The 13077-nt window shown below is 34.5% G+C and overlaps 3 protein-coding genes and 1 pseudogene across 5 annotated transcripts in view; 2 read left to right on the top strand and 2 right to left on the bottom strand.

Annotated features, from left to right (window-relative positions):
* The window catches only part of LOC116852568 (UPF0472 protein C16orf72 homolog), a 7150-nt gene extending 2232 nt beyond the window's left edge, over positions 1-4918 (bottom strand). The window contains exons 1-5 of one of the 2 annotated variants that reach the window (XM_032833060.1): positions 4726-4918; positions 4331-4402; positions 3257-3428; positions 2875-3020; positions 2518-2678 (exon numbers count right to left, since the gene is read on the bottom strand). In XM_032833060.1, the coding sequence (XP_032688951.1) occupies positions 2536-2678; positions 2875-3020; positions 3257-3428; positions 4331-4402; positions 4726-4918 (726 nt within the window). In that variant the 3' untranslated portion in view covers positions 2518-2535. Of the gene's footprint in view, positions 1-1016; positions 2679-2874; positions 3021-3256; positions 3429-4330; positions 4403-4725 lie in introns of those variants that run through there. The other variant, XM_032833059.1, reaches the window with a different exon arrangement.
* Positions 4919-6085: 1167 nt separating this feature from the next.
* LOC116852569 (DNA-directed RNA polymerases I, II, and III subunit RPABC2) lies at positions 6086-6916 on the bottom strand. The gene is made up of 3 exons (XM_032833061.1): positions 6746-6916; positions 6421-6573; positions 6086-6348 (listed from the first exon to the last, which is right to left on the bottom strand). The coding sequence occupies exons 1-3, from the start codon at positions 6772-6774 to the stop codon at positions 6138-6140; spliced, it is 393 nt and encodes a 130-aa protein (XP_032688952.1). The 5' UTR covers positions 6775-6916; the 3' UTR covers positions 6086-6137.
* Positions 6917-8772: 1856 nt separating this feature from the next.
* On the top strand, positions 8773-11909 carry LOC116852574 (actin-like protein 6B). 2 transcript variants are annotated; one of them, XM_032833076.1, is made up of 6 exons: positions 8773-8910; positions 9164-9510; positions 9594-9923; positions 10014-10265; positions 10350-10547; positions 11213-11428. In XM_032833076.1, exons 2-6 carry the CDS (start codon positions 9184-9186, stop codon positions 11426-11428), a joined length of 1323 nt encoding a protein of 440 aa, XP_032688967.1. In that variant the 5' UTR covers positions 8773-8910; positions 9164-9183. The 2 variants fall into 2 exon arrangements, with proteins under 2 accessions (XP_032688967.1, XP_032688966.1); XM_032833075.1 differs by having other exon boundaries at positions 8832-8994; positions 11213-11909.
* The window catches only part of LOC116852570, a 2546-nt pseudogene continuing 959 nt past the window's right edge, over positions 11491-13077 (top strand).

The following is a 13077-nucleotide window of genomic DNA, read 5'->3' as shown; positions in this document are numbered from 1 at the left end:
TATATATATTTTTTTATATATATATATATATATATATATATATATATATATATATATATATGTATGTATATATATATGTATATATATATATATATATAAATAATATATATATATATATAAGTACATGAGCATGTATATATATATGTGTATATACATATATAGCATGTGTATGTACATATATATACATATATGTATATATATATATATATATATATATATATATATATATATATATATACATACATACACATATACATATTGCAACCTTTATCACATCTACTTGACAAAGCCTACGTTCAATAAGATAGATAGTTGAGATGATACAGCAAACAGGTTACGTTGCCGAGAGTTGTGGCAAATCAGATCGATTTTTCATCGTAGAGTATCGACGTAGACTTTGTTCGAGATGTAAAGCTTGACACTTGTCTGATAATTCACTTCTTCTCTTATTAATTTATATATCAACAAAAACAAATTACACCGAATTACATTGTCTCGTCGCTTATTTGTCACCGTGTCTATGTCGAATTTTCTTGAAATTCTAAGGCCTAGTCTACAATAGGTATTATAAGTTGTAGAAATTAACCATTATAAAGCTTGACAATTATAAGTGATTATTCTTGTAATAATCGGCTGTGATTGATCAATTCTTATGGCTTACAACTTATGACACCTATTGTACACCAGGCCTAAGAAACCGATTTTTCTTCATTCTTCATGTAACTGAAATTCCCATATTAAAAGTTCAGTTTCTTAAATCTTCGTCACAATTCACAACGATTTTTGAGAAAATTTTCATTACATCCTCGTAAGTTATTCATCCATTCAGCTATAATGCTTTCCAGATGTTTAAGAGAAACGTTCGATCCCAAGTGTCGATCTTATAATTACACCTAATGGCATAAAACTCTGGCTACACAAAATGGAAGCCGAGAATTTAAACGACAGCCAATTTGGATCTGCCGCGTACAATAAGAGCGTGATGAGTCTTGAGATACGAAATGAAACAGGACAAACAAGTAACATAAACAATATATATAATTAAATAGATATTATACAAAAATGATAGTAGTTCAATAATATACTATACATTAAGACATATTAACAAGAATTTAGGAAAACAAAAATCAATAATATTCGGTAAATAAAGTTTAGAGTGCGATAAAAATAGAACAATTCTTATTATCGCACTATTCTTAATTCTATTGACATATTCATGACATGTTAATAATCCAATTTTTTTCGTTGTATCTATGAAGTGAGTCAATGTAATTATCCGCAACGTATTGCTAAAATTGATTACAACATTAAAGATTTCTTAACATAGATTCTTAGTTTCTTAATGCATTTGGTCCAACGATATATATAAATTAAATTTTTTTATACTCTCAAATGAAAAACATATTTTCAGCATTAACAAATATAAAAATTACATAAAAAAATAATACTTTTGCAAGAGATACATATTCCTATATAATAAATTTAAAAAATGCATACATTGCGAGTAATATCATTGATATACCTTCACAGTTATCAACGATGCAAATAATATAAAATGTTTTTATATTCACACAATATTTTATATTATTTTGCCAAAAAGCAGTCAGAAAATTAATTGCCTATTCTCGTGATATAATAACAACAATATTATAATCAACGACCTAAACAATTCTTTGAATTGAGAACAAATATAGTACAATCGTATCTTCTCTCTTTCTTTTCTCCCCCTGTTTTTTTTTACACGAATTGTCATCAGCTTATAGCGAAAGAATATTTTTCGTTTTATCTATCGAGAATTTCACCCATATGTGATGTAGCAGGCCGACGAGAACGATTGATAAATAGGATGTCTACCAGCCGCTATGAATTTCGATATACTTCAATATCAATCCTGTTCATATAAAGATTTAGTATTTCAGATTGATGTTATGCGTCTGGCTAGTTCCTTGCAAATTGATTTACAGATTGACAAAATGACAATCGTATACAAACTTTTGCACATAAAATAAGATCAATCATCGCACTTTAAAGTGTGGGCACTTTAAACAGTATTAAGACACGTTCGTGCGCTCTCACTTGTATGACTCTATATGTACTGGTAACATAATATACATAATTAAATCGCACTCATAAGCTCCCTTATAAAATCACTTTCATGAGAAATTAGAACAATCAGAAATGAAACGTTGGCATATATCATCATTTTGTTAAGGGAAAAAAGCTAATTCATAAATTAAATTATTCGAGCACTGTGTAATCTATCCGTGTAATCGACTTGTAATCTATGATCTACAAACACACAAGTATTATGAAGTTGAATAATTTTTGAACGGCATGTAAATTAATATTGGCAGTAGAAAGTAACGGAGATACATACGAACGTGCTTATCTGGCAGTATGAACCACTACCATTTTCCTCAAACAATTATACGTAACCGGGAGAGCTATATAGGGGAGCTGAACTATTTAATTACGAATTGATCAATTAATTAACAGGGATCAAGGGAGTAAAACTACCTTACATGTCGCGCGCCGTTACATAAAGCGCGTACGTTTGTGCGTAGGGGATCCCATATCCACGTCGTGTGAAGCAGGCCGTTTATGATTCCGAGCGAGTTCGTTGCTAATAAAGGCCGACAGTTCAGCTTGTCGTCCGCTACGTCGAGACATCGGTGAACCTGAGGTTTCGTTATGCTTTAGAAACTGCTTTGCCAAAACTCAGCATGTATATATTTTTCAATGTAGATATCAAATCAAATCAATGTAACTGTTATAATGATTAAATTTTAATGTAAATATAGAAAATGTATATATTAAATTTATATACATATTATATATTAAATTTATATATTAAATCGGCGTTGAATACGTTACCAGATAATGCAATGGCCTCTCTAAATGTGTGCAAGTCGGGATCTGGATTGCTGCCTAGTGTTGGTGTTGGAGCAACAACCATACTCGGTGTTGGACTCTGTGATGGAGGAGAGCCACACACCATCATACGCGGCTTAGGTGAACTTCTGTAACAGTAACCACAAACTGTATTGAATTATTAAAAAAAAGAAAAAAAAACACAATCGGTATTAATTCACTTGATCGTTAATTTATTTTAACGATAAATAGTTAATTTAAAGATAAGTAGTGCAGTACATTATTTGTCATTAATGCATAAAATAGTAGTATCTTTAATGTCATTTAATATCATTAAAATAGTAATATCTTTTAGATAAATTGCTAAGACCTAGTAGAGACAAACCTGTGCGAATGTGGTCGAGGTGGCGGTGGTCTACCAGCCAAATATGCAAGAAGATCTTCTCTGCGTATCATACGTCTTTTTTTCCTTGCCCAATTCAGAATTTCTTTGCTACGCTTTTGTTTTCCCATTTCTATTCCCAGATCACTACAACGCCTCATACTATCGATGGAATCTATTTTAACAAAACTTAATTAATGAAATATGCACATACACATATATAACTCTTATATTAATACATATACCTGCCAGTATTTATAGTGAATACGTGAATGTGCAAATATGCAATCCTTATAAAGCAATGCCTAAGTTTTTATCACAGAAAGAAACCATAGATAACAATAGATAATGAATAAAGCAAAAGACAAAGATCATATTGCAATTGCTTACACAAATATCAACATTTGCATGAGTATTATTTGAAAATTTTTGTAAGCAACATAAACTTTAAATTGACCACTACAAGCTATCTTGTCACAATAATTACCACAAGTTATTTTTAAGCTAAATAAGTTTAAAATAATCTTTGACATTTAATATACACAGATTAACAATCACATACAGACTAGTCAAACACACTAAAAAATTGTTTGCTGTACAGTATTAATTATGTCTTTGCAATCAGTATTAACAACATTTACTATGCAAGGCCAAATTGTCGCAAACAAGATATAAATAATTTGTAGACAAATGAGAAAAATAAAATTATGCGCTTTATAATATATAATAATTTCTGTATCATGTTGCATCATAATCAACATAAAGTAGCAATCTCATTAATTTTCAAGTTTGACTTTCTATTTCCTTTACAGTTTGTTAATCATGTTTCTGTTGAGAGCTTTCAAACCTTTATCAACTGTTACAAGTATTTACTTATATGCAATCACAGGAAATGCCAATGAATCAAGTGTTCCTATATGATATTCCGATCTCAGAAATGATAGAAAGAAAAAAAATACAAGCAGACAAAGATAAGCTTAGAAGAAAGACGACAAGAGAGAAGGGGGCAAAGAGTGGAGATAGACGGTAATCTAGTCGACATTCTTGGAAACGGAAATGAAGAAACAGAGTATGCACCTTTGTACAGTGACGTGACAGTACCAGCAGCAGTCTGAAACGGTACCCACAAAGATACACCCAACGTTCGATCTGCAAAAGAGCAAAACAGAATTAGACGATCGAGTCGGATAGGTTCGATATCCAGAGAAAGAAAGAAAGAGAAGGAGGGAGAGCATAGCATATCTTACAAGTGCGATTGATCGAGAGACAAAGATCGCGAGTTGCGATATGCGTTGTTACGACGCGAATCGTTCTCGTAATGTCGCACAAAATGGATGTCAACGCGAGATGGTAACTAATGTTACACCACGACACGGCATGGCCACCGTCGCGACCACGAGCGCTCTCGTGTGCTCCGAAAAAGAGAGCAAAGAGCATCTCTCGTAGCAGTATCGTTAAGAACGTAGACTCGCCTTTGTACAGCTGGGCGATGGCTGACGCTGTGGTCTGGAAGCTCGCCCACATCTGCTGCGAATAGACTTCCTTCTCATTGTGCAGCTGCCCCTCATAATCAGGCTCGGCCTCGATTGACTCAACACATTGCTGTTCCCAACTACTGTACCAAAAGTCCATTATCGGATCGTCCTCACTCCGGTCGTCGGTCATCGTTGGCGATCGTGCGATCGACGCACCACCGTTCACTCTGCTCTAGCGCACTCACACCGCACACACACACACACACACGCGACACACACACGCGCACGCGACGACTGACACACGCGCGCGCACGTGTATAATTCTTACCGTGTGCAATAACCGTGAGCGTGAACGAGTACACGCCTCGCCCACCTAGTCTGCTCAACGAAATACACGCGTGACACACGTACGCACACAACGTGCCCGTTCGGCACGCCCGCACCGAATTCTTCAGCGTCTATGAGCGAGCGAACGAGCGAACACCACAATTGCTCACGACAATGACGGAGAGAATGAAACCGTTCAACTAGACGACTACTGTCGATTTGCGCTCTTGTTCTGCAGAGTTCCTTACAACACACAACGAACGCCGCAAGGCCACCGCCTGCGAATTAAGTTGCGGCCATGTCAATTATGCCACTGTAGGAATAGACTCGTTCCGGAATATCTGTACATTCAGCACACACGAAAAGCGAAATGGAAGATTGCTGCGAGAATCAAGTCAAGATACGTGTATCACGCAGGGGGGCCAATATGAGGATAAAGCGTGACTTTTGTGCCATCTATAAATACAATATAGGCTGCGTTCGGAAACGTCACGAATATCTCTCTCTCTTTTTATCTCACTCTTGTATCTCGCTCCAATGCAACGGATACACTTGAGTGACGTTTTCGAACATACTCATAGTATCGTTTGTAAAGTAATTGCAACATTTTGTGTATCGATTTTGCGATAAGGAGTCACAAGAATGATCGTACGAGTTTCGCTTTATATATATATATATATATATATATATATATATATATATATATATATATATATATATAAGGAGAGTTGTTTCTCGTTGATAAACAGAAATAAAGATTTATCCTTTAACTGATGTTTCGTCGAGTTATACTACTTGAAAGTAAAGCTTGGCTGATCAGTCGTTGAGTCGTACTATAATTTCAATTTTTTTATAGAAACGGTGGCGTCTCGTAGCGGAAGCTTTAGAACTAATAATAATAATAATAGAGCTAACCTCACTTCGCATAGGGACTCGATATTTGTTCAAAGAAAATTTATATAAGCAAATCTCAAACTTATTAAATATACAAAATTATATACTTGTATATATAAATTTACCATAAGGGAACTTCGTTTTTAAACTTTATTTACTATATATAATATTAAATTATAATACACAAATTAATGATCTATTATAATCAACTCATCGATACCCCAATCTTCGTAGCTGTTGTCAGGCAAATAGCGGCGTATAACTATGGGTATTTTCCTCTGTTTCAATTCTTTCATGGCAATTTGTAATGGGTCAGTTTCTCCTTCCAATTCTACCATTACAGGAGCGCACATGGCTATCTGCAGGGCTCTTGTTCCCAAAACTCTTGCCCTTTCATACCTGTGAAATAAATCAATGATATATCTAACATATTTTGTAATTTCTTATTACACTGAAACTATATGTATATACTTTGTCATGTATCTTGTAGTTATTCTTGTAGATCTTTCCACACCACCAGTAGCCTCGTTAGGATTCAGTAATTCGATATTCTCACCCTCATCCTCCTGAGGCTCTAACTCGATGTTGTCTTCGTCGTCTACATCGTCAAAATCATCTGCAACGCTATAAATAACAGTGAAATACATCGAAAAATTATTAAAACATTCTTTAGCCACTTCATGTTGTTTATTTACTTTTAGTTAAAAAGAGACAAATTAAGAAATTAAAAATAAATAAAACAAAGAAATATAACAGTAATCTTTACAGACACATGCTGCATAGCTATATTACTTACTCATCACCATCAAAATCTTCGTCAGCCATTTAAAGATCCGCAAGAGTCGTAGGCAAATCCTGAATTGCGTTTGGAGACCTGCGAGACTACCTCTCATGCGGCGAGAGCGCGACCATTATGATTTGTGTATAACCCACTCAAGCGTATTGTTCACACGAACGCAAGAGCAGGAAGGTTGGGTCGAATTATGGCTCCTGCACACAGGACGCGGTAATGCTTTCCGCGCGGCGGAAGTCCGCGCGATAGCCAATCAATATGTAGTTTTTCCGTAAGAGCTAGAAAATTATTATGGAAAGCAGCATATTGATTGGCTGTCGTGCGAACTTCCGTCACTCGGCAAGCATTACTGCGTCCTGTGTGCAGGAACCATTAAGCTGGTGACACACAGAGAAACTTAAGCAGTAAGACGTAAGTAGTAAGCAAATCAGCCAATCACAGTCGTTAATTCTTGAACCATAAGAAGAATCAACGACTGTGATTGGTCAATTTGCTTATTGCTTACGTTTTACTGCTAAGGATGCTATTTCACGTGTTGTACAACATTTCGGATACTTTTATTGGTTGCGAATAGAGTATTTCTAGGTTCTCTGTTCGTCAACCAATGAATGTATCCAAAAAACTTGTCATACAACACGTGAAATATCAGCCTAAGGGTGCGTTCAGATGGAGAAAGAAATAGCGTAACGGAGCAGTTATGGAAAAGAGATACAGTGGGGGTCAGGCAATCAGAGTAATTCCGTTTTTATTCTGTTCTGTTGTTTGATAGGTAGGTTTCACATGGCACAGAACTGTTACGGAATAGAACAAAAATGGAAAACATTCTAACCTATCAACATCGAGAATTGTAAAAACCGCGCAGAGCTTGTAGCGATTTGACGGCAGTTTGGCGGCAAAACCGCGCAGACCTTGCTACGCTGCAAGCTTTGCGCGGTTTTTGCTGCAAATTTGGCACCAATTGCCCGACATCAAGATCTGTCGCCAAAACCGTAGCCTAATATAGACATAGATGGCTATGGTTTTGCTGCACATAAAACTTCACGCATAAAACGTGAGATATTATGTGTACCCAACCCTGCAACCTTGATTTAATTCTTAAGCCGTAAGAAATTGACCAACCACAGTTAATTATTTTTAAAATAATCGACTGTAGTTGATTAGTTTATTACGGATTAAAGATCAAAGCAAGGTTGTGGACAAGGGGTATCTCGTTATTGGAGTTAACGACAGTTTCATTATTGTTACGCAGCTTTTCTACGATATACAAAAGCTGCGCAATGATAACGAAACTGTCGTTAACTTCAATAACGAGTTAAAAAATAAGGCTACAATGCTGGAATTCTGTAACTCGTTATTGGAGTTAACGACAGTTTCATTATTGTTACGCAGCTTTTCTACGATATACAAAAGCTGCGCAATGATAACGAAACTGTCGTTAACTTCAATAACGAGTTAAAAAATAAGGCTACAATGCTGGAATTCTGTAACTCGTTATTGGAGTTAACGACAGTTTCATTATTGTTACGCAGCTTTTCTACGATATACAAAAGCTGCGCAATGATAACGAAACTGTCGTTAACTTCAATAACGAGTTAAAAAATAAGGCTACAATGCTGGAATTCTGTAACTCGTTATTGGAGTTAACGACAGTTTTGTTATTGTTGCGCAGCTTTTGTATACTGTAGAAAAGCTGCGCAATAATAACAAAATTGTCGTTAACTCCAATAACGAGTTACAGAATCCCAGCACAGGACCTCTATTCTGGAAATTTTTGCGTATACGTAATTTTCATTGCGCAGCTATTTTATAGTATGATTAAACCTGCGCAATAAAACTTACGTATATGCAACTATTTCAAAAATAAGGGCCCAGTGCTGGGATTCTGTAACTCATTATTGAAGTTAACGACAGTTTCGTTATCGTTGCGCAACTTTTCTACAGTATACAAAAGCTGCGCAACGATAACGAAACTGTCGTTAACTCCAATAACGAGTTACAAAATCCCAGCACAGGAACGAAAAATAAACCTATAGTTTGATTAGTTCATTCATGTCTTTACAGAGAGCACTACCATCGCATTTTTTGCGCATGCGTATATGTTGTTATGCGTCTGAGTTGACGGAAAGCGTCTTTTTCAGATTTAGGGTTATGGTCGTAGCGTGTATCGTGTAAGTCACAAAGATAAATGTTCATGTAGCCGTCAAGTAGATAATATCCTTGTTCTTTTGAGTTATTTTTATAAAAACGTTACGGTAAGTTTTTGTGGGTATGTTAGTACATAGGATAAACACATTTAGAATATACTGTCATTGTACGTATTACAGTCAGCAGTGTTTGCATACCGTTGATGATACAAAGAATCATTAGAACAATATATATTACAGTAATATCACACAATGATCATAAATGTTATTTTTAAAGGTTCCCTAACGTTTCTCAAAATGTCTGGAGGTATGCTTTATGGTGGAGATGAAATAGGGGCATTAGTCTTTGACTTAGGCCACCACTCTCTAAGAGTAGGTTATGCTCAAGAGGATACTCCAAAGGCAGAGATTCCAGCTGTTGTGGGCATAGGAGAAGATGGCAACAGCACAGCTAGCAAAGCTGAACCCATGGATATTGATGATAAAAAGCCTGATAGTAATATCACTCAGAGTGGGACCAAATATTATATTGATACGACAATTCTTCATGTTCCACGAAGAAATATGGAAATTGCTAGTTATATGAAAGATGGTATGATTGAAGATTGGGATCATTTTGAAAAGGTGACAAATGAATTATAACTTGTATGATTTAAACATATAAGTTTTTTATATCACAAGAGCCTGACTATATGTATATTTGTTAGGTTTTAGATTACACATACTCAAAGGTAATTCAATCTGATGCTGAATATCATCCTGTATTGTTTTCTGAATCACCTTGGAATGTACGCAGCAAACGTGAAAAATTGACTGAGTTAATGTTTGAAAAATATAATGTACCAGCTTTTTTTATTGTGAAAAATGCAGTTTTAGCTGCATTTGCGAATGGCAGATCCACTGGTATAGTTGTTGACAGTGGTGCTACACATACATCTGCAGTACCTGTGCAAGATGGATTTGTATTGACTCAAGCTATTGTTAAATCTCCTCTTGGTGGAGATTATATAAGTATGCAATGCAGGCAGTTTTTACAAGTAAGCTCTTATAAAAAATGTGGATATTTATCTATATTTATTAAAATATGAACGATATTTCTAAAATTTAATTATTTTGAATAACTTCAGGATAACGATATTGATCTATCACCGCCTTATATGGTAGGTAGTAAAGAAGTAGTTAAAGATCACGATAAACCACGATGGGTTAAGAAGAAAGGTATACCAGAAGTCACCAAATCTTGGCATAATTACATGGTGAAGAAAGTAATTCAAGATTTCCAAGCCACGATTCTTCAAGTATCAGAGACTCCATATGATGAGAAAATAGTTTCCACGATTCCAGCAGTCCAATATGAGTTTCCAACTGGATATCATCAGGTATATATTTGAAATAATGTCTTTATAGCTCTAGGAACTTTTTAGATTCAAAATGAAGTAACTAAAAAGAAAATATACTTCTAGGATTTTGGAAGTGAAAGATTCCGAATACCAGAAGCGTTATTTGATCCCAGCATGGTACAAATGCGCGGTGGCATGGTTGGTAATACCATGTTAGGTGTGGGACACATTGTCGCCACCAGTGTTGGCATGTGCGACGTCGATATGCGACCGTCACTTTATGCGAGTGTCGTCGTTACTGGTGGCAATTCGTTTATTCAGGTATAATTTTTGAACGAATAACATTAGGGGCTATTCAATAATTATGTCATACTATGAGGGATGGGGGAGGGGTCTACCAGCTTACATGACAGTCTGTGATGGTAGGGAAAAAATAAAGCTCATGAAATATCACATGTAATCGGTATTTAAATTTGTATATCTAAAAATACTATATTTTATAAGAATAATTTAATTCTGTGTTAATCAAAATGTTAATTTTGAAATATTTATTTTCTTAAAACATAACTTTTACTAATTAAAATTATAAAATAAAGTAATTAATTTGAATTTATGTCTATATAAAATTATATTTGTATTTTAAAAAAAGATAATAGTGCGGTCTAATAATTATTACTTACAATATAATTATAAGCTTAAAATATAATTATAAGCTTACAATATAATTATAAGCTTACAATATAATTATAAGCTTTTTTTATTTTATATGAGGGGTAATTCTATATGTCATATAATATTGAAAGCAGATCTAAACTTTGTGATAAAGAGGAAAAAAGGGGATAAAAAATACTCAAATTTTACATGATATAATTATTGAGTCAATAATTATAGTACAGTATCCTTGATTATAGTATAGTTACAGTGTCCTTGATTGGACAATCGTTTTCCCTCATTCTATGCTAACAGGATGTTATGTACACTTGCAGGGCTTTCCAGAGCGTTTAAATAGAGATCTGTCTGTGAGAATACCTACCAGCATGCGTCTTAAATTAATCAGCGCAAATGGTTGCGCGGAAAGAAGATTCGGAGCTTGGATAGGTGGTTCAATATTGGCGTCGATCGGTACTTTTCAACAAATGTGGATTTCCAGTCAGGAATATGAGGAAAGCGGAAAGAGTCAAGTAGAAAGAAAATGTCCTTAAACCGCGATAGTTCACTATATATTTCTATCTTCAAGTCATCATAGACGTCAGTGTTTGTACAAATGTCGCACACGAAGTAAGTACAATTTTTGGAATACGAGAATCTACGTTGTACGATATTGTGCATTATTTGATATATGTAATATCTAAGGCACGTAACGATACTAGGAGTCATTTTTTGAAATAAAACGACTTTTTATAACATTGTATAATAAATGAATACACTTATGATGTTATAAAATTACACGCTCGTTCTACACGTACATACAGATATATTTTATTTGTAAGCAACATTAATCATTAGCCAATTACATTACTCGAAATTGTAGTACGAGTAAGTGAAATGACAGAATTTATCTTCACTTATCATCGACATGTCGTATTATGAAATACATGAAATTTTGTAGATTATAATGAGATCTTTTTATAAAAATTTACCGTGGCAGGCTGTATCCTGGATATAAATATGTAATTCTTGTGTTGTTCCTTCTTTCGTTACACTCATTTTGTACTTGCACGATATCCTCTTGGTTTCACTGCTAGTGACGTTATGTGCACTGTATTCTATGAAACCATGTCCGACCCCACTACTGTAGCAAGCATCCTATGAAAGTAGGATAGAATAAAGTTCATCTGCAAAGTATAATGTTCTGTCTGTAGTCCATAGTTGTATCTATGCGTCAAAGTAATAAGTAAAACGTGAAAGTACAAAGGAAACGACTTGCCTCTCCTCAATTGCTTTAATTAGTACTTTGTCAATGAGGCAGTATCATTTGTCAAACTGCATGACTAAAAAGATGGAAAGAAAGATCTTAGAATACAACTTATCATTATAACTTCTTTATAATGAAAGACGTTGATCTGACAAGTGAGGTATCATTAAGTTTGAAATATTAATGAACGAGAGTTGCTATACACTTCTGCTATACCTTATGCTTTAACGTCTTTCGACAGAATCTTTAATACAGTAATGGGTCTACTAATTGGTTCTGTGAGAGAGAGAAAAAAAGAGAATAAACAATTAACTAAAAAAACTCAGTTAAAAATATGGATATGATGTGCAAACTGCTGAAGATCATCAGTACGTTTCCAACTGTCGAAAAATTTATATTTGTCGATTGACCTTCCTCTACTATTGCATTTCTGTCAATATTAACGAATATAGATACGATATAAAGTTCGTGGATACTTCCCTCTTTCAAAACTCAGCTTGTCATTATGCATTCTTTCAATGAAAATCAGATAAATATCGATGATTATGTGCTTATTAATAAAAAAGTTTTAAAATTTGTTGGCCTTTATCCAACGAGTGTTGTGAGATACATCGTGTGTTGTGTGTGTATGTTTGCAATCATTATACCACAAATAATACAAATTTATCAAGATTGGCAAGACTTGGCTATTGTACTAGAAACAAGGTATATCTAATTACATATATGTTAAGAAAAATTTATTTCTGTGTAACTTGTTTTGTTTATAGTTCTGTGTTACTCACTATTCTACTTGCCATACTAAAATCGTTGGTTTGGATGAATAATAGGAGAAAAATGGACCTATTTATAGATTATATGTTAACAGATTATTGGAGGATAATGACGACGGCACAGATCTCGAAATACGCAGATGTATATGCAACGTAAATAAATATT

Source organism: Odontomachus brunneus, unplaced genomic scaffold, assembly GCF_010583005.1.
Source record: "Odontomachus brunneus isolate Ranch 3 - 2012 unplaced genomic scaffold, Obru_v1 Obru_scaffold_235, whole genome shotgun sequence".
NCBI classification, from domain to species: domain Eukaryota; kingdom Metazoa; phylum Arthropoda; class Insecta; order Hymenoptera; family Formicidae; genus Odontomachus; species Odontomachus brunneus.
Note: the sequence above shows the minus strand (reverse complement) of the source record. Positions and strands in the feature narration are given on the sequence as shown.

What these genes read in the sequence shown, in the direction of transcription:
- LOC116852569 (XM_032833061.1), bottom strand. Translation starts at nt 6,774, where the DNA reads ATGGCTGACGAAGATTTTGATGGTGATGA. An exon ending in GAAGATTTTGATGGTGATGA is followed by an intron (nt 6,574 to 6,745) that starts GTAAGTAATATA and finishes TGTTATTTATAG; the next exon opens with CGTTGCAGATGATTTTGACG. An exon ending in ACTACAAGATACATGACAAA is followed by an intron (nt 6,349 to 6,420) that starts GTATATACATAT and finishes TTTATTTCACAG; the next exon opens with GTATGAAAGGGCAAGAGTTT.
- LOC116852574 (XM_032833075.1), top strand. Translation starts at nt 9,184, where the DNA reads ATGTCTGGAGGTATGCTTTATGGTGGAGATGAAATAGGGGCATTAGTC. An exon ending in ATTGGGATCATTTTGAAAAG is followed by an intron (nt 9,511 to 9,593) that starts GTGACAAATGAA and finishes TATATTTGTTAG; the next exon opens with GTTTTAGATTACACATACTC. An exon ending in GTGGCAATTCGTTTATTCAG is followed by an intron (nt 10,548 to 11,212) that starts GTATAATTTTTG and finishes GTACACTTGCAG; the next exon opens with GGCTTTCCAGAGCGTTTAAA.